This window comes from Aplidium turbinatum, chromosome 11 (genome assembly GCF_918807975.1).
Source record: "Aplidium turbinatum chromosome 11, kaAplTurb1.1, whole genome shotgun sequence".
In the NCBI taxonomy this organism is placed as follows: domain Eukaryota; kingdom Metazoa; phylum Chordata; class Ascidiacea; order Aplousobranchia; family Polyclinidae; genus Aplidium; species Aplidium turbinatum.
This window is the reverse complement of record NC_137482.1, coordinates 24,549,222-24,575,808: the sequence shown is the minus strand read 5'-3', so window position 1 is coordinate 24,575,808 and position 26,587 is coordinate 24,549,222. Positions and strand designations below refer to the sequence as shown.

The following is a 26,587-nucleotide window of genomic DNA, read 5'->3' as shown; positions in this document are numbered from 1 at the left end:
CTACAACAAAACCAAAGTGTTATCTTATGCACAGTGCATTCCTACTCTTGCCATAGAAGTGAAAAAGGCTTTAATATCATCAGTTTTTGCTGACCAAGCAAAAATAGGGTTGCCAGGTGATTGTTTAATATCTTACCGTACACCGCCAGCCTTTACCTAAAAGGGCAACTAGCAGTGACATCATATGTAATTGTTGTTGTGGTTGTTAAAGTTGGAAATTTTTACAATTTAAAAAAAATAAACAAAGTTTTTTCTTCAAAAAATTTGTACCTGGCAACTCTGTGCTGGCAACAAATGCCAAGGACAAAATCGACTACATGTTTAAGGTTACTGAATATTTTTGCGTGAAATTTTACAGAAATACTCTACATAGCAATAGTCACCCTGTGTGATAATTCGATTTTTGATTTTTCAAAATTTTTTGATTTTCACATCGCCTTACTGTACACTTGTACAGCACGTATGTTCAGCAGATAATTGCCTTCATTCTCTAAAGTCAAACGTCATTGTTTTTAACAACAAAAATTGACTTTACTATAGTAGCAATGCTAATTTTTCTTCTGTTTTCTATCAAATTAATTATGTGAAACCGACTCTCATCCAGAAGTCTTGTAGACACTTCGAGCAAGTTTACAAACAAAAACTTGACGTTATTGTAAGAACTTGTCGTTGCAACTTAATGACAAATCCGTCTACAAATCGATCAAATACAAGTAGATATTATGTTAGTAACAATCTAGGCTCCGACACCTACCGCTACTTTTGCGGTACTGCTGCAATAGCTAACTGTCCGTATATTTGTTGTGACTTTTGTATGCAACCTGCTTTGTTCACAGAAGAAGCTCAAACGTGGTAGCAAGACACCACTCAGCAAAACAAAGTAAGAAACTGACATTTACAAATACCGCAAGACTGGTCCAGACGGTTATTTGGCATCTCAATCAACGTGGGCGCGGTCAACCTGCGTCGTCTGGTCATCAAAGAGGTTTTGATGTTGGAGTTTCCCAACCTGCCAGACGGTGGATCGTTGTTCAACCATAAACCAATACAACCTAACATTGCCTAACTGGAGCCATTTCAAGAAACCAAAAAACGTTGTTCGTATATTTTGCCACAGTTAAGCCTACACTTTACAATTTTCTTTGCTTCTCTGGCATATCGAGCAGCTTCTTTCCTCACGTTTATTTGTTTTCGACATGTTTGTGTCGTGACGTGTACAGTGCCCTCGTCACGTTTCCGATGATGCAACGGGGCATGTGGGCAGGATAGATGTGAGGTGACCGATGTGGCATCGTGAGTGACCTCTATCCACATGAGCCCCGTCAGTGCTCTTTGAGACAAAAAGTATTGGGCTCCAGTGAAAGTAGCCTACAACCAAATAACAATATGGCAGTGGTAGAATCAATTAAAACGACAACATGCCGAGCGGTGCCACGTCCAGGCACACTTGTACTCGAAGTACATAGTCTACGTACCGTAGTGTAGAAACTTTTGGCAATATTTACAATACAAAATTTTGAGGTGGGTTGGAAGGGTGTGGCAATTAGATACCATTCGAAATGAAATTTGGCTCAAACGTTTTCTTCTCTTGCAACTTGCTAACATGCAATTTGTGCAACACGTGCCTCCTAGTTTTTGAGATGTGTAATGGACATCAGCATTGACAGGTAAATTATTATCTTTTTACAATAATTTTGTCTTTTTTGTTGAGTAAACTGTTTAGACTCACATTGAAAACTTTCCAAAATTTATTACGTCCTAAAATAATTTCTCGTTCTTCGTCCAACCACAACAAACATAAATTGACAATTGTCAGGTACGGTAGATATCACGCAAGCCTGCGAAGATGAACGCGGGTAGGATGGCAATCCCTCTTCCTCTACAAAAAGATTTTCTAAACTCATCATACGCCACACTTCCAAAGTAAACAAACCGCAACATAAGCTACTGCAGCCTGAATGTAACTGGTGACAAATGCATGCTCGAGTGGTTCAATCTGCAACTGCATCACACCGCAACCCTGTAACCTGCATTGACTTAGAAGAAGTCTGTCTTCTTATACACTTTTCAATGTTCATACACAGGCTACTTATTGGAATATTTTAAGAATAAATTACTTTATAGTTGTTTTTACATACACATAGTTAGATTTAATCATACAATGTGGTTTCATAATTTGGAATATTGTAAACAATATTTTAAAAAGAGACGCCAGTAGACTCTGCCATTTCATATCAAATGTCTGTTGAAGTTTTCCTCTACTTTGCGTCACTAGACAAGTTCTTGGCAACACAGAAAGTAAGATATTCATAGCGTTGCTTGAGATTAATGCGGTGACAAACAAAAGTTAGATTTAGAAGATAATTTATATTTAATAAGTATGATAAACAATAAAATAAGAAAGTTTGCTTTATAATTTCGTGTTCGTCTGGAAATCGGTTCGACGCCAACCGGAAGTATCCGGGTGCCATTACAACATGAGATAAATAAAGACACGTTTGACGGGTGTTCTCTTTGTTCAAGCCCTCCACACTGTCCAGGCTCCAAATATTTGTTTTGTTTAAACAAGTTTGGATCCAAGCTAGGTGAAGTAAAATGGCGTCACAGACGACATTTTATGACGCCATTCAACATTGCAACATTCTTTGCATCCTTTGCTGGCCAGATAGTCAAATACTTTTTTCTTGACTGACTTTTTTTGATATGACTGCCAACACCTGTTAGTCGGTTGCTCATCACTACCTTCGAAAGCACGTGACACCACACATGGAGGAAGCATACCCACACATTCAATAATATTCATCGCTGTACCTTACCTGGTTTTTATGAATCACTCGATGTCAACCACCTGAGATACTTTCAAGCTTCCAGTCTTCATATCTCTTATTGCCAACTTAGAAGAGCCCGCACCTCGCCTTGTGCTTGTAACTGAAGGAACTGAATCAGATTATGTCATTGGCATTGTTTCCTTACAACTCACTAAAATATTTTTGGAGATTTTTGATTTTTCAGAAATGGTTTCCAAAACTGCATACTTATCTCTTCCTTTAGATTTAAAAGTCATTAGGCTATTTTAGTTTTCTTGCGAACTTTCTTGCAGATGCGCCTTCGGCCACACTGCCGGAAAACAAAGTTTAGTATCTAATTCGACAATCCCATAAACTTTTTATAACTTTAAATAATCTTTTACAATCTATTTTCAGCATCAATTGCGGCTTAATCGCGTATTTCAAGACTAACATAACTACCAACACTTTTGATTATGTTATGGTGCATGTAGCAATTTCCTGCAGTTCTGCGTGTTTGTCATTATGACATAAATATACATATTTCATTCTCGTGCTCTGCCATTGTGAGCAAACAACGAGCTATTGTCTAACCAGCTTTTGAAATGTAAGTGATCACTTCCGGTATGCTGCTTTGTAACGTCATCACTGATGCGTTGCGTCACTTCTGGTGTGCGTTCATAAATTTTGACACAAACTTACTAAAGCACTCTGTCAATATATTATCACAGAGTCGGGTTATACGTATTTGACGGAAGTAGATGTAGTAGCCTACCACTCAGCCTTGCGCTGTAATGTAACGGGCTCCAGTCAATGGCACAAACCAAAAAAATATAAAAATCCTGGACAAGATGACAGGTTTAAAAATTAAAATATTTTTACCAAGTATTACGCTATTACTTTAGTCCACATCAACGCTTTCAACTACATTGCAGAATGCAGAACACGAAGCTCGCATAAAAGATTAACTTGGTAGCCTAAAAAAATAAAGACCGAGGAAGAATTTAACATCAACTTGGCCCAATGCGCTAAAATGATTTCACAATTTGAATATTCCAATCTTTTGACAAATGTTTGTGGCCGTTCTTTAGGCTATACCATGGTGGCAGCTCTATACCATGGTGGTACCTATACTAGAGCTGCTACCATGGTACCTATACCATGGTGGCAGCTCTATTTTTGCGTCTACACAGTTCATCTAGTCTTCACAAACTCTACCTCTGTTAAGGTAGGTCAAGCACTTGGGATGTTTGTGCACATTATGTGTCTGTTATTGCCTAGGCCCAAACGAAACATGATGAAAACTTAAACAATAACAAGCTAAGCCGCAAAGAATGTGCTCTGAGAATCTTTACCCCACAAATTGTTGCGTATTTGTGGCTTCAATGAGGCTTATTGTCTTGCCGCCCGCTTTGTCGAAAGCCTTCTCTGGTTGTAGTAATTTTTATTTTTTGTGTAACTGATAAGAAATAAAACGTGTTGCGACCGTGCAATATTGTTAGGCTTTAAATTTCTTTCTCGAGCACGGTTTAATGTTTGCTTTTTGACGCTTCTACCTTTTCTAGACCCTTGCGAAGTTAATACAGGAAGTAGCCTACTGTCGATTGTTATTTTTCAATTTGATGTTTGAAAATAAAATTGGAAACTGAATTTTTTACGTCAGTTCACCGATATACTATCGTTTTCACCTAGCCTGCATTGTTGGGAAAAAGAGAGTTTGCGGCTACCAGTATTTCAATCATCATCCACTTGGGCGCAGTAGCATTGACAGGGGTAGGCCTACAGTTGGACCCGAGATGATTTTAGAGGACCAAAACAAAGAATGCATTGTACATTTTTTGGAGTCCTTATTGCTTTCTTGAAAAGTGTTGTGTTTAGGAGTCCCTGACTGCTCGTTGGCACAGGGCCCACATTATTCTCCCAACGGCCATGCTCGGGCGAACCTTGTTGCTAGACTCGTTGTGATATGAATGTGTAACTTTTAAAATTAGACGGCACAAAATGTGATCACTGGATTGCTGAACACATCCTGTGCAAGATGCATCAGTAAATCTTGGTACAAGAACATGCACAAGTCGTGATATTGCTTTCAAGATCAATCGACCAGTGTTCACGTTCCCACATGTGCAGTTAAGCGTCAAGCTCTCCTTCAGTGGATCTTTATTATGGGATAGCTCCAAAAGGAAACATTATTCAATCAGGACTTTACCTTTCAAACCAGCATTTCATAATCTCCGTGGTCACCTTTCAGCATGGAGATATACAGCAGCCTATGTCCTGCCCAGACACAATCGTAAACCAACACCCATGACGGATGGTCAGAGGTTCAAAGCCACTGCAGGTCAATGCAAACCTGTGGGGGGGTTAAGCTTCGAGAGTTTAATGTTTTGCAATCGCTGAACCACAATCACCGAACGAAAATCACTGAACCACAACCAGGTAACAATAATTTTATTGAAACATTTAAGCATCCCATTAAACGCGTACAAGCCAAAAGATGAAAAGCATAAGTCGGCTCTCTAGACTAGCCACACAAATGTCACTAGTGTTAGATATGTTCGATGCACTACAATAGCGGGAGGTCTCGCCAGTCGAGTAAATTATGGAAGGTCTTTGTGAATAGGAGCTGCACAATTGGGGAGGAGTAAGAAGAGCAAAGGCTAAAATACCCAGCTCCAACAACATAAGATTTAACCAGCACTCTATCCTTGGGCCGCACCCAAAAGAAGCAAGTGGTTGCATCCATTGTGTGACCCCCGCAAACAATAGCAACCAAACATCATATAAACTGAAATACTTTACAGCTCGAAAACAAAATACCGAGTGTTTACAGTCAGCTCCCAAAGAAGCTTTCCAAGTTCAAGGATGAAGATTCACACAATAAAACAATCAATCAATTTAAGCTAAATCGCGGTAAAACTAACACGTGGATGCGACAGATGAACAATTGTGATTGTACAAACACAACAAGCGGGCGACTTGTTGTCAGCAGAGCGTCGCGCGGATGTCGGCACTGCTCGAGCTCGAATCGGTTTCCAAAGGAGCCGCGTACTCAACGTCGGATTCGTCGCTGCTCAGCAAGGCTGCCGGCTGGTGGAATATCGAAGCGAGACGTCGTCGCTGCGCAGCCTGTCCCGCTCGTGACGTCATCGACATGACGATGTCGTTCGTCACGTCATCATCGTCGTCGTCGTGCAGATCAATTCGTGCGTAGTCGTCGGTGTCGATGGATTTGCAGAAGTGGATCGCGTACTTGAGCTTCTCCTCCAGAACAGGCTGCGCACACAGCGGCGGTTGGTCAAACAAACGCTTTGATAACAACATCTTTGACAAATCAAAATTAAACAACTTGTGTACGTTAAAGGAAGCAGATTTACAATCCACCGCATCCCAAGCAAGCTGGATGTGACAAAGGAACATATGGGGTCAGGAAGAGACCGTGAAAGTTGCTTAATCCACTTTGTAAAATGCTGTCAATAATAATAAAATTGTCCAGGTGGCAGTTACCTTGCAACTATACCGAGGGAGCTTGAGCATGAAGAAACAAGTATAAGACTCGGGGAGGTAGTGGTCGGGGGGGCTGTACTTGTCGGGAACCTGCAAATGTAATGTCATTGTGATGTCATCAACGGTATTTGACATCATTGTAAGATCATTTGTTTTCGAACTGTCTTACCTGGATGACAAAATCTCGGCCACGGAAGTCGGCGATGGAGCGCGGGAGTCGCGTCCTTCCCCAGACGAATCGAAGGAACAAGGAGCGTTCCTCGTTGGTGAACGACTCCAGGACCTCCCAGAGCCAACGCGCCAACTCGTCATTCGGGGAAATCCCTTTGTGGGTGGCTACAGACTTGAGAAGGTTCAAGGGAATGTCAGGATTGCCGCACACCTGAACAAGTCAATCGATCAATATCAAGAAACATCGACTCCGTGGCGTTGTGGTTGGAGTGTCCGTCTCTGAATCGGTAGACATGGGTTCGGTACCTTGTCGGTTTATATCAAAAGCTTTTAAAACTGGTGCCTTTAGAAATGCATTCAAGGTAATGATGTCCTCGGCTGGCAGCTGACGTTGGACGTTGGTGGTCTTTAGGTCTTTGGCTGCCATTTTGTTATGCGATCTAAACTTGACTGCTGTTGTATATTACATGGTATGTTGCCAATTAAATGCCAATACAATGAAATAAAATGAACATCGTTGCCACTGTCTGTTTTGTAAGGTAGTGAGAGCAACACACATATCTGCCATGGATGCACCGCTACATGGAAACACATTATTATCAATTATTATTGGAGAGGTAACCGCTACAAGGAAAGAATCGACCCCACCCACTAGTGGGGGCAAAACTGAATGATAATAATTAATTATAAAATAAACAATCACAATCATAAAGCTACTGACCGCGGTCTCCAGCTCCTTAGCAGTGAACAGTGACAACAACGGGAGAGGGATGACATGCGCCATGCCTTCTCTCACCGCGGCCACCACGTCGTCGAACTCGTGCAACCTGCAACCACAAACATCAGTGGGGTTGGTTGGGGGGTATAAAGAAAATGTCAAACCAAACTTCAACCAGTGATCAACAAAGTACAACCACAACGTCATGTGGTCGATGCCAGGCAGAAGTCGTTACTCACCTGTGTCGGATAGAGGACTTCGTATAATCACTTCTGTTACTTTCATCAACCACCAGATGCTCTGAGCTGAGCGGCACTTCCTGTAATGAACATAGGAAGCTTCGGTTAGCTCATCGCTGCGTAACACAAGTTATGTTATTCTCGTAGGAATGAAGTTGCGGAGGAAAATGCAAAGTCACTTCACGACGAAACAGCTTCGCCCTAGTCAAGTAGATCCCTTTCGTACAGGCCCATTGAGACAGTGCACAATTAGTTTGCATGGGGTGATGGTAACATAACCTACCATCATAGACTCGCTTCAATGCTCAACTAACCGATCAGACGGCGCCTTAAGAAGCCACTAACCTGTCCGCTGGCGGAAACCGTGGTGAATGGCAACTGCATGGCGTTTAGTTCTTCCGCAGTGGCGTTGCGAATGTGGATCAACTTCTTCACGAAGTACTGGAGAACAATAACCAACAATGTCAATCTGCTTCCAACATTGCTTTTGTACAACTCACCAATGACCAGGAAAAAAAGTTTAAAAAACTATAAACCACAGGAGGCGCCAACGCGCTGTGCGTAGTCAAGCACCGGTTGGCGAGGTGACCGTCAACTGGGGGCAAAGCAATGAATAGAAATCCTCATAATAAATAGGAATAAACAATCGGGTGTGTACTGAACAATCGAGTGTGTACAATCGTTACCACCGAGATATCAATCTTTCCACAATATCTCGGTGACAACGATACAATACGATTTATAATAAAACCAATAAATCAACAAAAGAGGTTTTCAATTGATTTAATAGACTGAAGATAACATAGTCTAATGGCCAACCTCGGAACTAAAATATTCATCGAGCAAGTAATGTGCAGTACTAATGACTAATGTCATGAAAGAACCAGTGATAGCTAACCTTGTCGGTCTCGGCAATATCTTTCAAGGATGGCGGTATCCCGGCTAGAAGTCTCCAGACGTGCTCAGATAGGTTCAGACTGAGAGGGCTGCCAGTTCGGATGCCAATGCCGATCAGTATGCCTGCAGGAACAGAATGTCGTCAGTTACTTCCCGTGTTCATTCAGATTGGTCAACTACTTCGATCATTTTGATTCCAACAAAGTTTTAACGTGATTTTTTTGCATAAAGTTTATATAAACATCGTGGTAATGTCACTGGAAACCTGCCACAACACAGAATGCTGCTGCCTATCAGGATGACAATTTCAACGGTTACCAAGAAACTTGAACATCTGGATGCGCTGATCTGATGTAGCTCGAGGATTGAGAAGGAGGGAGTCACGACACATACTATCTTCATGGCTCCCATTAGCCTCATCCCTGGCGTTAGGGGTCGGGATGAGAAGAGGAACTGATCCATCCTGCAGTTCACCACACATCTCAGCGATCGACTCACTGTACCCTCCCCCACAATCATCCACCGACTCCCCTGGAAGAATAGAATATTTGATCATTATCCGCTGGAGATGAACACAGAGCTGGCCGCCTCTTCATTTTCTTTGGCTTGTTCCAACTCTGAGGTATCTCACAAGGTCAAAAAATATATCTAAAAAGATTTGATTTGACTTTAGCATCCAAAGATGATCTAACTTAGATGCATAGATCGACAGCGCAGCAAAGATTCTAAGATACTTCCAAGCCATGTCTCCAGACAACCATATTTTAAATAGTTATGATACGAAATGGCCTTGAACTATGTGCATTGTGTGACCGTAACAGAAGTATCAAAAGCTTGCCACCCTCAAGAAAGAGGGTAAGGGTTTACTTCTAAAGTAAGAGGACGTCGGTCTTTTCTAATGAAACCTTTGTGAGATTACTGATGAAAATTTGAACTTGCGGCAAATTATTCGAAACGACGCAACTGCTTGCGTGAAACTCACCGAAAAACTTGACCTTCCACACTCTGTGAGGTAACAATACGTGATCGGGAAGCAAGCAGTCCATCTTGGTGAATGCTTGTCCAAAGACCGATTTGATCCCATCTGGCCCAACTAGGCCGTCAGCATCACGATGTTTCTTCACCTGATGTGTAACGTCATAAATAGAAACTTAGTAAAGGTGGTTCCATACTCGGTTACTGAGCTTTCGGGAATGAGAAGATAAGGTTCTTACAACACTAAGCCTTCAACACTAAAGAAAGTAGGGCTTCCAGTCCCTTTCTCTCGGTCGCCTTTCCTTCAGCAACGATGTATTGTACAGCCAATTTGCAACACCTTGGGTAGAGGTGAGTAGTGTTTATCAACAAACAACGTAAGCCAAGAGTCGAACCAGATTTGCATTATTGGAAAACGAGCGCCTTAGCCGCTGCGCCATGCCACCGCAATTTGTGTATCATAAATCACCGCTTCTCTTCAGGTTGTCACTGCAGGTGAGAATTGAGAACCTAAAGTAGGCGCACGATTCCTTTTAAAGTCTCTACAAACAAAGTCTCATTAAATTCGTGCATGACTTCTCTGACAAAGATCATTCCTTTGCGATAAAATCAAAATGCTGAACATTCAATGGAGGGATGCCATGGCAACTCACTTGGATCCTGTTCAGCTCGATGGTTGGACCATGCTGCTTGTCACGGATCATAGTGGACTGGATGACTTTCTTGAAGATGCATTCCTTCCCGGAGTTGACAAGGACGGATCGTAGCTCATCCAGAGCATCTGAATCCTCGTGGAGCACATCACTGCTCGGCTTGAGAGGGAAGAAAGGAAGAGCCAGGAGAAAGACATCTGTACGATTGAAATGTCGGTTATCCATGAGACTAGATCGCAGCGGCATGTAAAGATGTTGTATGGAACATCACAGAACTGTGACGTTGTTCGTAAACCAGAAAAGGCAGAAAAAGGCATCCAGAAAAGACTGGCGCCAGGAAAGGCAGCGAATGTAACATTCTTTAAACAATGCAATTTCATGAGCAGGAGTGTTTTTGCACAAATACAAACAATGACCACATTACATTGAGTTTATCATTGTAGCCACCCAGGAAAATATATTCGCCTGCAAGACGGAGGAAGTTGTAGAAATCAACAAACAGCCAATGAAGTGAAGCATTATACGTAAGATGCCGATAAAAATCAAGGTTTTATTTCAACTAGCGATACTGAATGTGAGAAAACAAAATTCGATCGGCCGATATAGACCCCCATGAGGTTTACAAACTTGCTCGTGTAGATTTCAAGTTTAAGTTAAACACAAATGAAGGTGCATTCAACATAGGAATCACTTAGGAGGTTACATAGAGAAGTCACCTGAAAACTGCTGCAAGAGCACGAGTCGGTTTCTGAGCGCCTGCATCGAGAAGCTCTGGAGGAGGTTGTACTCCAGCGGGATGAACGATGGAAGCTTCGCGTAGGCACGACGACGCATTTTGGCGTCGGCCGACTTGGACGGTAGAGACCAGACGATGGTGTGGGCCGATCCGCAGGCGACCTTTGATAGGTGGTACCCCTGCAGGGCGCGCACTAGAGTGGGCACTTGCGAGGCTTGCGTCGTGCCATCGCCGATCTAAACGAACACATCGAGCTCAAGAAGACGAGCACAAGCGAAATGTCACAATGGTGTGTGACGTCACAATCGCACCTGTCCTTCGTCGTTGTCGCCCCAGGTATAGACCTTCCCGTCGTCTGTGCACACGATGCAATGGAGCGATCCCACAGAGACCTCGCAGACCCTCTTGTTCTTTAGCGACTCCACCATCTTGGGGCGACGCACGTGTTCATCGGTACCATGACCAAGCCGATAGTAATCTCCTTTGCCCCTGCGCACAACTAGTTGCTAGCAAGCTCTGAATAGGTGGACACTCTATGGAGAGATGTATGTCACACAAAACACGAGTTCACTTCACTCCAAATATAATTTATGTTTTTTTTTCTTTTAATCATCTTCTATTTAATTAAACACTGCAACCACTGCCGGGAAAGCAAACAGCCCGTGCTCAGGATTGAAAACATATTGAGCTGGTTGTACAAATACTTTTGACCTCTACGTTGATAGCGTCGTCATATCGACGGTTCTGCGCCAAGCAGCCTACCATGTGTAGACGCGGCCTGAGCGCGACAGCGCCAGAGAGAACTGGCTTCCACAAGCCACCTTGATGATGTCCTTCCCTACCAACGTGTCGACGATGAGAGGAACTTTGCATCTGGACATTAACAAATTTTCATCATCAACAAATAATGGACAAATTTGTGGTTAATTTAAGCATCTGCAACCACAATGCAAAATAAACGTTGCACAAATGTACAAATCCATGACCGGTGTCGTTCTACATGTTAGGACTTTCTGCTACTCCACAACGATCTGTGAAGAGTGGCTCCAACCGGGTGACGTAGGCGCGCATACAAGCGAAGTAAAAATGCTTTAAAGATAAACTTGTAGGTCACCAGGCACTGGTGTGCCTTGCTCAACCCGCTGGGTGGTGCCTCCGTGCCTCCAGATGGCGAACGCCTTGAAACATCGATAATCCACTTCTTTAAATATCCCGGATGTTTATTGATCTTTTCACAATAACAATCCCCCTTTATGTTTGATCGCTGAGGTTTATTGTTGCAACTAAATTGTCTTCAACAAATTGCAATAACGTTACCCATCACTTCCACCCCGTCCAAGCTTTCCATAATCCCCATCCCCCCAAGACCACACTACGTTGGGAATGCCGGGGGCTCCTGTGATGCAGAGTGTCTGCGCGTCACCGCTCCCACACGCCACATCGATCACGTGATCCACGGTTTCCACCTGTGACGACAAGTAGGTGATAAAATGACTTTTCAGTCGCGATATCGGCTCTGCATAGTCGTGACTATATTGTGCGCCTGTTTGGCAACTTCCTCCGCAAATGCAACGTCACTTCCGGGAAACGAATATTTTCACAAAATCCTCAGCGCAAACAATGAACTTGCCAGTTTGGGCGTCAGTTGGTCCTCGCTGTCCTTGTGGCCGAGTCTTCCGTACCTTCCCTTCCCCCAGGTGAACAACAAGCCGGTGGAGGAACAGGCCGCGCTATGCGACCCCCCTGCCGCTACTTCCACGATATGTTCTCCTCGTAAGCTCTCGATGACGCGTGGGTGGTCCAACGAACTGAAGATAATATAAAAAAATGCAAATATGAAAAATGGCGACTTCACGAAAGTAGATTTGGTTGAAGAGATACTCACGTTCTGTTGCCATGGCCTAGTTTCCCATCAACTCCCTCGCCCCAGCTATACACATCTCCACCATCTGACACGGCAAGGATGTGCTTTCCTCCCGAGTTAACTGACACCTGCAATCGTTCATAGAAAGATTATCAACGTGAAGTGACGTCACCGGTTGCTCTGGAATGCCTGGCACCAACCTTCGATATGCGAACATGTTGTATCGACTCGAGCAGGGTCGGCATGGCAACCGAATCGTTACTTCCAATGCCAAGTCTTCCCCCCGCGCCATATCCGGTCGCATAAACCTAAAACAAACCATCCTTAGTAACACCAGACAGATCAAACTCAACTAATGGTTGCATCAGCATGGTGTTTAACTTTGTATGACACAGCATCAACTCAATCATTCAAAAACTATTAAACTTACAGTATGTCCGTAAATAACAAAACGTCAACACATGATATGCACTAGAACACAGAGCTCACCTTTCCTTCAGAAGTTACAGCGTATAATGTTTGCTCTCCTCCGGCTAGCTGAAAAGGCTTCAATGCTGCTAGAGCACTACATGGCACAGGGATTTTTACCTTCGCTCCTTCAGGGCCGCCCAGTTGCCCTCTGTGGTTGTGCCCCCATCCAAATATGGTCCCACTGCCAATCCAGGAAAGGGACCAATCATCCGGACGTCTGAAAGATGAAGGTTGGTGACGGATGTTGATGGGAAGAGGAGGATACTTTGAAACAAACTCACCAACATGGACTTTGGGAGGTACAAGATTCCTTGTACATTGCAACGGACAGCGAGCTTCTTCAGCGTGGGACAGTAGCTGTTCTAGTGACAGGACACTTACTTGTTTATCCAGGAGACTAGCTGCTCGTCGATCTGCCGCGTGAAAACCGTGTTTTCAGTGAATGACGTGCAATCGACTTCATGATCTTCAACGTCACACACCTCCTCAATCTTTGCATTGACTTTCTAAACAAAGTAAGCAAAATTATGACGTCACGCGCGGAACTTGACTCGAGCACAAGCAGTTTTTAGAACTGATGAAAACAAACCTGCAAGAAAGCTGAAGGAAACGGCTGAGCTGCTAGGAAGAGGCGGACAGTGCGTGCAGCAAGACAGTAATGTTGGAATGGCGGGAGGTTGCTCTCACGATCAAGCAACACCTCATCAAGCTCAAGATCGCAACACAAAGCGGACAATTCCTGAACAACAACTTGTTGTCAATATAAATCAATTTCTTGCGTTCTTCAGAAGTCCTAGACGATCACAAGATGTTGAAATGATAACTAGCTTTTTATTTCCGTCGGTCTCAACAAATACCAACACTGAAATAAACCGAGCTTCAAATAACAACAGGGGTACAAAAGCGTTAGATTGAAATGTTTCTGGTTTGCAATGTACCAGTCAACAACAAACTATCTAACATCACGCAAGCAACTCCTCACCATCAGGAACGAGCTATAAAGAAGTTGCTTGCCGCCGCGGACTCGAGGCTCTTCGTAGTCCAGTTGCTTTTCCAACATATGAAGGTAGATTTGGCACAAACCTTGTAGGATGAAAGATTCATTAACTAAATGTTAATAACATAAGAAAGTTAATTCACGTAATTACTACACAACTTATCCTTCGACATCTTCGGTGGGACGAGACCATCAAGTCATGCAGGAAAACTCACTTGATTCCGGAGGACGCTGGGAAGAAGTTGCTTTCACGCCACCAGAAAACCGGTTAGGACCGTCCAGTGGTGAGGAGGAGACTTCGTTCAGTGTCTTGTGGATCCATCGAAGTTGCCGTAGCAACCATATGCGATACTCGAGCGCTGAAACAAAGACACTTGATTGAAATAGGCACTAGTGCCAATAGAGAGCAACCTGCCTGCCCTCAGGGAAGCTTATGTTTGAGTTGCAGCTTGTCGAGTACAGGCCAAATCAATTACAACCTACATGGAACTCATCAGAGATTATAGCGGTTACGATGTTGTTGCCAGGCAACAACAAATTATCGTAACTAACCCGGCACGCAAGATAACTATGACATATACAGATGCTGATTATTCAAACCCCCGGCACTTACCGAGCGAATGGAAGTGAAGACATGTCGAAAAGTGATGCAGTGTCTTCTGCATGGCGTCAACATCCGAAGCACCAAGATCCTTCGATTGACGATAAATCTCAAAGAGATCAGCCATGAAGTTGAACATGGGATGGTTTTGCACGCGACGATCGCTCATCCTCGCAATCCCGTCGCCTTGTTGCTTCGATGCGGGGGCAACAGGGTGTGCCGTGAACTTCCATCCCCACCTATGTTGATAGTTTCATTAGAACAGACTTGCGAATAGTGGAGCACAGTGGCACGGACAACTCTTGTTCTTCTTCATAAACATTAATACACAGAAACCTATATACAAAGACCTTGCCAACTTGCAAACCTAATAATGATTGGAGGTGGAGGGTGATATAATTTGATTTCAACCTTTAACATAAATGTACTTTGTAATTCTTTGAAGTGAAAGTGCTGAGAAAACAACTTCCAAGTGCGACTATGGAATTTCATATCGCTGTGAAACTTCTGGTTTACTTTCGAAAAGTGGCAAAACCTTTACATGTTAATTATCAGACTCCCCATGAGCTTCCAACACAAATGTCAAGATCTAGTTCAATATTTGTATGTTCGTCGTTCGTATGAAGCAGAAAGTTTGTGGTCAGCCGAATGGAAGGACTTGGAGCCAACTTTTCGTCAGATCGTCAAGTGTGCGGAGGCCTGTTATTCCATTGGGAGGGGAATAGATGGGACACCCAAAGATGATGTGGTTAGCTGTTTGCTCCGTCGCACCGCACTGACAAGCAGCAGAGTCCCTTATGCCCCAGCGTGTCAAGCAAGCATTGAAGCGGCCAACTCCCGTTCTTATTCGGTTCAGTGTCACCCACTCCCTTCTCTGAAGTTCAGAACCAAGTGGGAGTGAAGAGGCAGGAGAGACATCGAATAGAACGAGGCGAGACTTTATTTTTGGCACAGTGCTCAATTCCTCGGACAAGGCATCTGACGTGCTGAAATCAGCGAGCTGGAGTTTTGCAGCATGCCTTACAAAAGGGCGCCGTGATGGTAGGCGTTGTATGATTGGGACATAGGGAGTGGATACGCAATCGTGTAGTATGTGGTTCGGATCAGCACAGGCTTTATTTACCAACGAAGACACCATCGCTTCTCTGCGTACATTAGCGGGTAGGATACCTGACAGCACTGGAAGGTATTGCTGTGGTGTTGGTTTTAAGCATCCAGTAATAAAGCAGTAATAAGTAAAGCAGTAATAAAGCATAAAGCAGTAATTTGTATGGTAATAGCAGCACAAGGCAACTCCAAATTGCACGAAATATATATAGAGACTATTTTCTTTTTATCAGCTATACTACACAGACTATAGCAACTTGCATCAGCAACTGCTATCAACACGCCAGCCTCCAGTCAAATTTGAAGGCGTGCACCTGAGTTAGTAGATGGCCACGCATTGATAGAAAGAGGCGACATGTAAGACTCCAAGCATCACATTCATTAAAATATATGGTTGACAGAAGAAATGACGCAATACACAGCACGACCAGGATGTAGTGCAGTGTTATTGTGGAAGCCAACTGGCACGAAAATGAATTTGAAAAGATGAGTTCATAAACATGCATCGATTACGTCACTGAAATCAGCCGCTTCAGACGACACTAGAGGTCAGCAAAGTATAAAGTAGCAACTTACCCGTTGACGGATCCGTCGCTCTTGAACTTCCATCGAACCTCATTCTTAGGGAGGACCAGTGGTTGCGACCAGTTCACCCATTCTCTACCTGCAAACGTTGATGCAATATAAAGCGACGTTGATATCGACAGTGCAAGCTTCAATTTAGTGTGAATCTGATATCGTCTAATAAAGTTATAGTAATAAGATGAACATTAGGGTATGAACATGAAAGATGTTTCCGCGCATTGGAGTCTATAGTTGTTGATCTCAATAGACAACCAGTTTCAAAGTTTTAGAAGTTCATAGTTGAGTAAATTCTAAGTAAAGATTTGTTACAAGCGCCAGCCAATCACCATGCAGCACGTGAAACCGAAGTTTGTCGCCGCCATCTTTAAAGTTTGTTGCAAAGCTCAGACGCAATCTTGATTGGCTGACTAAGTGACAAAGCCTACTTCTGCGCTGGAGCGGTAAATTCCAGAGTGCCAGGAGCTGCAGAACATTTCAAATTTCGAGAGCTGGTTGTCCTAAGTTAGTTCCATATTATATACTTGTGCATACATATATTGATTTCCATTAAGGATAGGCTAGGGGATCTCCTGATTAAGAAGCAGCAGGCCAGCGATTCTCCATCAAGTATCAGTTTATCATTCTTTATTACAAAAATACATGGAAAATCAGCAGAGCCCTATTGGCATATGCATTTCGCTCTAACTGTAGAGCATCATTAGTGCTTAAAAAGCAAACATAAGAAAGCATTATCTAAAAACTGTCACTAAATAAATACATGAATCTGCAGTAGCCTAAGATGCTGGCCAAGACTAACTGGTAGAATACTGCGTAAATATTTACAGGCTGCGTAAAATATTTATAGGCAAATTTAAACTAAACTACACGAACCTAACTACTGTGACAAAATAATGATGACAATGCGCAAGAGCAAACCAAGGTTGATGAGAGTCGAATGGCTAAAGCAATACGTACAAAATGAAACTGTGTGAAAATAGCATGTCAAAATAAAACTAAGTGACAGAACATGGCAAAAACAATGGGTCCATGACCTAAGTGTTAAGTGCAAATCAATAAGATAGCGTAGCGATAAATTCACAATGAAATGAAGCTGGAAAAGCAGGACCAGCGAACTGAAACCTCTACTTAACAAGAAGCAAAATCATTCTCTTGATGTTAATCGAAGGTTTGATCAGTGAAGCCCATTTATCTTCGCACATGTCCAAATCTGCAACGGGTGGCTTTTCAACAAATGTTACTGTGAAACAGTCTGCAATAGATGGTTTTTTATTTATGTACAAAGAGTGGCGGGAGGCGTAATGTTTGAGTAATAAAATTACATTTATTCTTATTTTTTCAACTCTTTACGAAGACTACAGAATAAATGTAATTTTTCTGGTTTTAAACAGGACATGGTAGAACGCAGCACTACATTAGCAAAAAATTGGAAGGAACGGTTTGGCCCCAAGAATCACAAAACTACCAATAAACGCACAATTTGGGCTTCTTCATTTTCCACCACCATGAAACTTACTGCCAAAGAAAAGGCCCTACAACCGACAGCATGCATTGTTTATAAAAGACCTCACACTCTTGGCAACACCCTGACCAACTACCGTTCCATTGCACTTTCGGACAATCTTCAAAACATAGTCGGCTGTTATGAACCATGTGGACATTGTGCTTTGTGCGGTAACTTCCGGAACCACAATAAAAATATGGTTCCTTGGACCCGGGTAATACAATCTAGGAATAGTGTAATCAAACTACGCAAGATTTTAATTGTAGCGACTACGGGATATATGTTGCCTCCTGCAAACTTTGCTCGGAACAATATGTTGGCCAAACCTCCAATCGATTTTCTACCAGGTGGTCCGGCCATAGGTCTGCATGGAACACTTTTGACACCAGTCCGGGGGGTGATAAGGTGGCATTACTCAAACATTACGCCTCCCGCCACTCTTGTACATAAATAAAAAACCATCTATTGCAGACTGTTTCACAGTAACATTTGTTGAAAAGCCACCCGTTGCAGATTTGGACATGTGCGAAGATAAATGGGTTTCACTGATCAAACCTTCGATTAACATCAAGAGAATGATTTTGCTTCTTGTTAAGTAGAGGTTTCGGTTCGCTGGTCCTGCTTTTCCAGCTTCATTTCATTGTGAATTTGTCGCTACGCTATCTTATTGATTTGCACTTAACACTTAGGTCATGGACCCATTGTTTTTGCCATGTTCTGTCACTTAGTTTTATTTTGACATGCTATTTTCACACAGTTTCATTTTGTACGTATTGCTTTAGCCATTCGACTCTCATCAACCTTGGTTTGCTCTTGCGCATTGTCATCATTATTTTGTCACAGTAGTTAGGTTCGTGTAGTTTAGTTTAAATTTGCCTATAAATATTTTACGCAGCCTGTAAATATTTACGCAGTATTCTACCAGTTAGTCTTGGCCAGTATCTTAGGCTACTGCAGATTCATGTATTTATTTAGTGACAGTTTTTAGATATTGCTTTCTTATGTTTGCTTTTTAAGCACTACTGATGCTCTACAGTTAGAGCGAAATGCATATGCCAATAGGGCTCTGCTGATTTTCCATGTATGTTTGTGATAAAGAATGATTATAGGCTATACTGTATATTAAAGCCAGGTTGTCAAATACTGAAGATAGTTTTTCAACGAAAAGCAAGTTAAGGGTGATTCGATGGCCTGGTTTTTTGAAGGCTGTAGTTTGAAATTTGTAGAATGTAGTTGTAGAGTCTATTCTCTATATCGTCGTTTTGTTAAAAATTGTTTTTCTTTGTACGAACCGTGCCATATTTTAAACCAGTGGTTCTTAACCTTTTTTCTATCAAGCCCCCCTTCAATAATGGTCATGTGCTTGCGCCCCTCTAGATTTTAAATAAGTATCATACTAAAAAAAATTGCATTTTAGTCTATTCATTGTACACATCAGTGAGATACTTGACACTGCTTCTTAGCGACTATATTTTTAATGCGAGGTTTAACTCCAGAGAGTGAACTACGTAAGTCTCCTTTAACTCTCAGCCCTAGAAAAGTAAAAATGAAGCAGCGTCAAGAAAATTTGATAAATCTGAAGGAGTTCAGCGCAAAATAGTTTTGCAAAGTTCTGGTCTAACTAATAAAGCAAGAATTACTGAATACAATATAAAATATGACGAACAGCATAGGTCCTAGGACATTAATGCAATTGTTGTAGAGCTCGTGCCCCCCCCTGAGAGATGCTTCACGCCCCCCCGGTTAAGAACCACTGTTTTAAACTGATTGTCCTGCCTTGGCATCATGCACGTTATGATGTATGCGTTTTGTCGCTTCTACCATTTTCTAGACGTTTGCTATGTTTGGTATATATTGTTTTTCGTTGTGATGGATGAGCTTGCAACAAGTTGAAGATTTCTTAATGCACAAAAAACCAAGAAATTTTTCGCATTACGTGAACTCTGTTACCACAAACTGTAAAGTTGCCGTGTGAATAGTGGGAGACCTGTGCGTGAATGATATGAAAGAGCAACACGTGGTGAGGCTTCACCATTGATCGTGGTTGGATTCAGCTGTAACCTGACGTACCCGACAAAGTTGCGAACACCTGCCCTCCATCGAACAGCGTCAAGGTATCATGCGACCGCTCGGTGGAGCAACATCGATCAAACACAACGCGGATTCCATCGGCGCCTGCGCACAGCAAAGGTCAGTCTTGGCATGTTTCAACAATATGGCACCATGAGCCACTCATCTGGTGAATGGACGTCGACAAACATACGACCAACCTGGTATTTTGACGCAACCTTCCAAAGTGACGTCATCGGGGTAAGGATGGGGGCTTTCCTGCACGACTGGATGCATGACCTCAGATGTGATGCTACTAGAAGTGACGATTTGTTGGAGCTCGTCGAAGTATCCAACGCGGAGAACGGAGGAAATCTGTAATCATGACATCATAATGTCAATGCAGAGGAGATTGGAAATCCAGCGTTTAATTGAGTAAATCAACCGACTGGCAACCCTTTCGACGGGAAACAAATCTCACCCAGCAAATTCACGCTCCATGGAATAGGTTGAGAACAGCACATCTGACACAGCCATGCTTATTGCTACGTTTTGCTTACTACTTACGTTTTGTGTGGACTTTGTCATCCCCCTCAATGACTTGATAAAGATGTTGCTGCTCCCAGCAGGGAGTCGGTCAGAGATCGCCAACTTGTGGAGACCTGAAAGTTTCAGAGAAGTTGCTGTAAAGTTAGCGTCTGACAATTTGAAAAGCACCTGCTTGTGGAAACAAATGAATTCATTGATTGGATGAGGCTTAGTTAATGGGTGGAGAAAATGACAACACTTGTAATTTTATAAAAGTTAAAATTCTATAATTTGGTACACATCATGACTGGAATATTTAACCATTCAATCATAGTTTTAAGTTTTTGAAAAATTCAAAAATGAAACTTTTACCCATTTTATTTTGTTCCACCCAAAAACAATTGATAACAAAAAGCGAATTCTCACCGCAACTTATTGATGAGCGTTACACAAGACACATTGTTTGAGCACCACTGTCAGACTACTTTAGTTTGCAGCATTGTTAAGCAGGGGGGCTACTCTGTGTTTCATGTTTGCAGCTCAACTCAATTCAGCAACTTTCATGTCTTCATTACAATATTCAATGATGACTACAATACAAACCAGCCACACACAATTACTCACTGAGCAGTGTGCGGATGTTGCCAGCATCCAACAAAAACATCATCTTCTCATAATCCACAGTGGACGGACTAGGAGCCAAAGTATCTTTATCCATGGATTCTTTGCTCTCCATAAGATTCGGGAAAGCGATGTCCTCGGAAGAAGCGACCACCTCAGCGATGAGAGAGGACACAGCGTGGTCAGAAGGAGCGGGGACGGAACTGCAAGCAATAATATCAGTTATTTGTGACAAAAGAAACAAGAAGTCGAGATTAAACCAACTGCGGCCGCATGAGATGTACAGAAGAAATTGCGGTGACGACGCTAAGTTTCCAATGTTTGTAGAACAGCTACAACGAATGATGAGGTCACATTGTGCTCTATTAAACATTATTCTGCAATTTGCATTTTCGGTATGTCCAGTTTGTCAGAATAGCCGAAAAAGACTTGATAGCTACCCAATACGAGGTTGTTCACGGCTACAAGATGGAACATCGGGATCGTCGATCCGCTGAGCAACCACTTCCGCTCTCTGGTGGTCCTCTTCTGAATCACTTTCTGGTAAAGCCAACGATCCATGAAGAAACGTCTCTTTACAAATCGAAAGTTGTGTCGGAGGAGCTAACGCATAACTGACAAGAGACCTGGCCACATACACCTGAAACATATGAAGCGGCTACTATAGGTCGGTCTCCAGCAAGTAACATGGAATGATACAAAACTGCTCCGTCAGGCGATGATTTGAAAGATCACTAAGTTGGCTCTCACCTGCAGGGCATTGAGCAGAGTGTCGAGCAATCGGTGCGGATCGGCGCGACCGATTGAAGACAAAACAATACTCGCCAATGATGACCTTTGACCCGAATCCTTTGGAAGGATGGGTGGAGTTCTTAACATCACCGAGTGTGTGGGTGTAAGGTGATTGGGTTTGGAAATCGGGGGTTTCTTAAAGGAAGGCAAACTACCCGAATGCGATGAATCGTCGAACTGAATGGGATCGAAGCAGTTCGAGCTGCTTCCTTCGTTTTCTGACCAAGCCACACTGAAAGCAAACAATGCTTTATGACGTAGGTCTATGAAAACTGGTTTAGAATAATTTCTAGAACTCTGGTTAATCCGCATCTGAACAAGAATGTCTTTTATCACTTCAGCTTGACATACGGTAAGAATGTTACCACCATTATATTGGATACTTGAACCATGTTACATTATTCACGTTGTGTTTATTACTCATACACGCAGATGCATATTGATATATCGAGTAATTTGTGCAGGGGACGGGGGAAAACCTACTAACAAGCGAATGTTGATGCCATGTATTTTGAAGAAAATGGGTGATAAAGATTCGAAAGAATTCTTAAACTTCTTGCAGAAAGGATAAAAGTTCTTTCATTGCCATGTGTTGTAATTTACCAGCGTCGTGCACCAACCTGTGGCTGGACCCGCATGCGACACGAGTGATGTGAATTCCTTCGAGACCTTTGACGAGAGATGGCGCTTTATTGACCACTGTTTCACCATTTCCTTGCTGTCCATGGTCGTTGTCCCCCCAAGCATACACCTGCGCAGATGTGACGTCATTAACAATTCACTCTATAAACGTCATCCCTGCATGAGCTGGGTGGGAGGGACATTGTGCGGGTTCAAATGACGATAACTCACAAGCAAACAAAGCCAAGCAACCACACGGCATTCAACATGTAAGTGAAGAAAACATACAAGTAAAAGCTGAAGAAACACGTCTACTCCGTTTCCAATATCCGAAAAACTGATTTACTATTCACTGAAATAGTAAAATGTGAGAACAATAATCACGAAACGGGAGACCGCACGCACGTTCATATACGTGCAACAGAGACTCCTTCTTTTGTATCGATTTCAGGAATGCGTTCACAAACACTCTCATCACACGCCGATAAATGTTTCCTGTGTGCGGTTGGCAATACAGCATGAAAGTTTCATTAGCACTTTTTCAGCGCATTAATCAAGTTGTACCAATGTATACACGTGAACGTACACATACAAATGAACGTACTAGTACACAATACAAATGAACGTACAAGTATACTATACAAATGAACGTACAAGTACTCAATACAAATGAACGTATTAGTACACTATACAAATGAACGTACAAGTACACAATACAAATGAACGTACTAGTACACAATACAAATGAACGTACAAGTACACTATACAAATGAACGTACAAGTACACAATACAAGTGAACGTACAAGTACACAATACAAATGAACGTACAAGTACACAATACAAATGAACGTACTAGTACACAATACAAATGAACGTACAAGTACACAATACAAGTGAACGTACAAGTACTCAATACAAATGAACGTACAAGTACACTATACAAATGAACGTACAAGTACACAATACAAGTGAACGTACAAGTACACAATACAAATGAACGTACAAGTACACAATACAAATGAACGTACTAGTACACAATACAAATGAACGTACAAGTACACAATACAAGTGAACGTACACACGACGTTCGGACACACGTGACAGGGAGACCTAGATTTCAATGGCAAATTACAAGCAAAGTTTCATTCACAGCACAATTTCGACAATGAACTTCACTTTGTTGATACTCACTTACACCGACACGTAATCCTCTATCAGTTTGTTGCATATCTACTGTCTTGCATTTTATTTCAGTTCAATGTACATCAGCTTTATAGAATGCTTGACAACGACTGAATGTAAAGCCGAAAACGTTCGCATCTGTTATTTCTATTTGTATCATAAAACTTTTGGTATCACAACAATGTTGTGTTGCTTGATTTCGTTTCGATATTGTTCAACAGAACAATGTCTCTACCACACTTGTAAAATTCACAAACACACACTATACGTACATGGCCAGTATCAGTTACAGCTAGGCAATGCAAGGCTCCAACAGCGACATCTACAATCTTCCATTCCCGTAATTGTTCCACCACTTGAGGGCGCCGAACATGTGTGTCTGAGTCATGGCCAAGCCGGTAGTAATCACCCTTGCCCCAAGTCCACACCAGGCCCGACTTAGAAAGGGCTACAGAAAACTGCGCCCCGCACTCTGAAGGAAACAAGTGGTTGAAAAATGTAGAAAAATACACGTGACGTAGCAAATCTACCGTTGTCATGAGCAAACTAATAAGAACTGCAAACATGTGACCAAGATGATTGGTGCAAGTTGTTTGTAGAGTAGCAATCTTAGCGTCAACCACTCATACTCTACCTATTCTGACGATGTTCTGTCCGTTCAATCGCTCTATGACTTTCGGCACTGAGCACCCCTCGCTGCCCCCTCTCCCAAGCTTGCCGAAGTCACCATCGCCCCAGGAAAAGACCTGTCCATCTTCGGTGAGGCAGAGCGTCTGTGCGTCTCGACTACCACAAGATACCTGGACCACAGGCCGCCCGCTCAAGGCTTGTACCTGCAATCGAAAGGCAGAGTAGACAGAGCTCACGTAAGAAAACAATTACATGCTCAATATAAAGAATATCAGACTTCGAGATTGAAAGAGGTACACGGCAACCAAGTGCCTATCCTTACTGTGGGGGTGACGGACGGAATTAATGGAAAAAGCAACCTCGCCACACTGACCTGCTTTGGCTTCAGAGTAGTGTGAGTGCTGCCGTGACCCAGCCTGCCATACGTGCCGTGGCCCCAGGTGTACAGAATCCCTGACGCTCCAATGGCGGCACTGTGGCTTCCCCCGCACGCGATGTCCTTTACCTTCTCAGGGAATGTCTGCGCAAGAATAGGTCACCACATTGTCATGACATCTTAGATACAACATAGAGAAAGTAACAGTTTCACTTTTTTGTTTGTCGTATCCAGGCTTACACCCGGTGGTTGAAGATTTAGATTAAGTGAACGGGAAGGCAAGGAAGCCAGTCTTCGTGTCCACCTTCAGGCATGCCTTCAAGTGTCCTGCCACAGACACCGCCGCATGCTCTTGAGTGGTGTCGAACCGGCGCCCTTTCGATTGCCGTTCCAGTGTTCTCACCACTCGGCTATGCAGCCGACACCACTTTGAAGTTCTACACAAAAACTTATTAAACAAAGTTTTCTTCTTGTTTTAGCACAAATTCGATCTGATACGCACCCCGCAAAGCATGCTGGCTATGCTGGTAACACACAAGCAGACTATAACTGACTCTACCTCCATCTTCCGCGGGGTCAGTGAGTCAGCACGACTCCCATGACCCAGCTTCCCTTCTTCACCGTCGCCCCAAGAGAAAACCTGGCCGTCTGTTGTCAGGGCCATGGCATGCTTCCCACCTGCAAGACAAACACGTCATCCATGCCCAAGCTAGTAGCACTATTGACGTCAGCGGCACCTCACCTGAGTGCACAGCCACCTTCTTGATAACGCACGGAAAGGTAAGTTGTGTCAGCCTGGCCACGCTGCTGGTGCGTGGACCGACGCCAAGTCGCCCGCTGGTCGACTCTCCGCACGCGTACACCTGTGTTACATAACAATGTATGACACGTGACATCACATTTTTAACCACCATATAGACCGCAAGCGCAGAGCAAAATGAACAATTTCCGCACATCGACGGTTGCATTGGGCAAACAAATTCAACCAGCGGATGACGTAATGTAGATATGAGGGTCGTGCAGAATATCCTCACCTTCCCTTTTCTAGTGACGACGAACAGAGATTTGGAACCGCCAGCGATCTGCACGATAGGAAGAGACGACAAGTCCTTGGAAAGTACCGGGACCTTCAATTTAGATCCCTCCATGGCACCAAGTTGGTTCTTATCATTGAGACCCCAGACCAGGACCTTGTTGGTGGCCTTCACTTTCTTGGAGTGCTTGTGAGCGATTTTACTTGAACTCCGAACAATCTGCATCAACATAGACAACGTTATCACTATCTCCCGAGTTCACCCAAGATAACTTTGTCACGATAGAGTAGACTGATAGACTAAAAACAACCTCAGCATGATGTTTACAACCCTAGCATGTGATAAGTTTACCACCAGACTGAGGAAGAAATGATGCAAAATGACAATTCAGTGGCTGACATCATCAACGAATGTGCTCACCTTCTCTCCTTCATTATTCTCGTCGTTGTCGGATTCGGAAGCAAGATATGACACCTCTCCCAATCCAAGCTCCTCAGCTGGTGACTGTAGATTGGCCAGCAGCCTCGTCTGGACATGGATGCCACGAATCTATGAAGCAACTCTTACTCACACAATCCAACTTATTGCATCACAATACTGGCAATGTGTTATAAGCGCAGGTGGTTTAGAACCGACATGCGGAAACAACAATAGATCAACTTCAACTCCATTCAGGGGCACTTAAGGAACAAAATCAGTGCTGCTAAATGAGAAATTGGTCTCCAATTTGGAAAAAAGAAGGTTGGGAAAAATATTTTTGAATAGGAAAAATTTCCAGAATTCGGGAAGTTGTAACGGGAAACAAGCCAGGCACAGAAAAGCTAAAAGGTGAAGACCTTGTTTTAGAGATCATGCAAAAACAGCACGGAGATCATATGGAAAAGGCCTCGGCCTTTTTAGAGATCACCTTGCAGTCGGTTTGCGGTAAGAAGTGCTGGTGAAGTG

General features: G+C 43.0%; 1 protein-coding gene across 1 annotated transcript in view; it reads right to left on the bottom strand.

Annotated features, from left to right (window-relative positions):
• Nucleotides 1–5,220: 5,220 nt before the first annotated feature.
• LOC145780346 (E3 ubiquitin-protein ligase HERC2-like) overlaps nt 5,221–26,587 on the bottom strand; it is a 56,945-nt gene continuing 35,578 nt past the window's right edge. Inside the window, exons 55-92 of the mRNA XM_082592048.1 lie at nt 26,063–26,191; nt 25,643–25,861; nt 25,351–25,471; nt 25,168–25,286; nt 24,606–24,752; nt 24,237–24,435; nt 23,875–24,074; nt 22,419–22,549; nt 21,757–22,030; nt 21,447–21,646; nt 21,010–21,209; nt 20,425–20,519; nt 20,079–20,232; nt 19,879–19,983; nt 16,299–16,386; nt 14,628–14,854; nt 14,230–14,373; nt 14,000–14,100; nt 13,603–13,756; nt 13,399–13,519; nt 13,036–13,234; nt 12,747–12,854; nt 12,568–12,674; nt 12,313–12,490; nt 12,000–12,148; nt 11,445–11,555; nt 10,994–11,171; nt 10,663–10,918; nt 9,947–10,143; nt 9,301–9,442; nt 8,637–8,849; nt 8,320–8,441; nt 7,767–7,862; nt 7,422–7,501; nt 7,186–7,291; nt 6,463–6,675; nt 6,294–6,383; nt 5,221–6,062 (exon numbers count right to left, since the gene is read on the bottom strand). Coding sequence (XP_082448174.1) covers nt 5,772–6,062; nt 6,294–6,383; nt 6,463–6,675; nt 7,186–7,291; nt 7,422–7,501; nt 7,767–7,862; nt 8,320–8,441; nt 8,637–8,849; nt 9,301–9,442; nt 9,947–10,143; nt 10,663–10,918; nt 10,994–11,171; nt 11,445–11,555; nt 12,000–12,148; nt 12,313–12,490; nt 12,568–12,674; nt 12,747–12,854; nt 13,036–13,234; nt 13,399–13,519; nt 13,603–13,756; nt 14,000–14,100; nt 14,230–14,373; nt 14,628–14,854; nt 16,299–16,386; nt 19,879–19,983; nt 20,079–20,232; nt 20,425–20,519; nt 21,010–21,209; nt 21,447–21,646; nt 21,757–22,030; nt 22,419–22,549; nt 23,875–24,074; nt 24,237–24,435; nt 24,606–24,752; nt 25,168–25,286; nt 25,351–25,471; nt 25,643–25,861; nt 26,063–26,191 — 5,964 coding nt within the window. The 3' untranslated portion in view covers nt 5,221–5,771. The remainder of the gene's footprint in view (nt 6,063–6,293; nt 6,384–6,462; nt 6,676–7,185; nt 7,292–7,421; nt 7,502–7,766; nt 7,863–8,319; nt 8,442–8,636; nt 8,850–9,300; nt 9,443–9,946; nt 10,144–10,662; nt 10,919–10,993; nt 11,172–11,444; nt 11,556–11,999; nt 12,149–12,312; nt 12,491–12,567; nt 12,675–12,746; nt 12,855–13,035; nt 13,235–13,398; nt 13,520–13,602; nt 13,757–13,999; nt 14,101–14,229; nt 14,374–14,627; nt 14,855–16,298; nt 16,387–19,878; nt 19,984–20,078; nt 20,233–20,424; nt 20,520–21,009; nt 21,210–21,446; nt 21,647–21,756; nt 22,031–22,418; nt 22,550–23,874; nt 24,075–24,236; nt 24,436–24,605; nt 24,753–25,167; nt 25,287–25,350; nt 25,472–25,642; nt 25,862–26,062; nt 26,192–26,587) is intronic.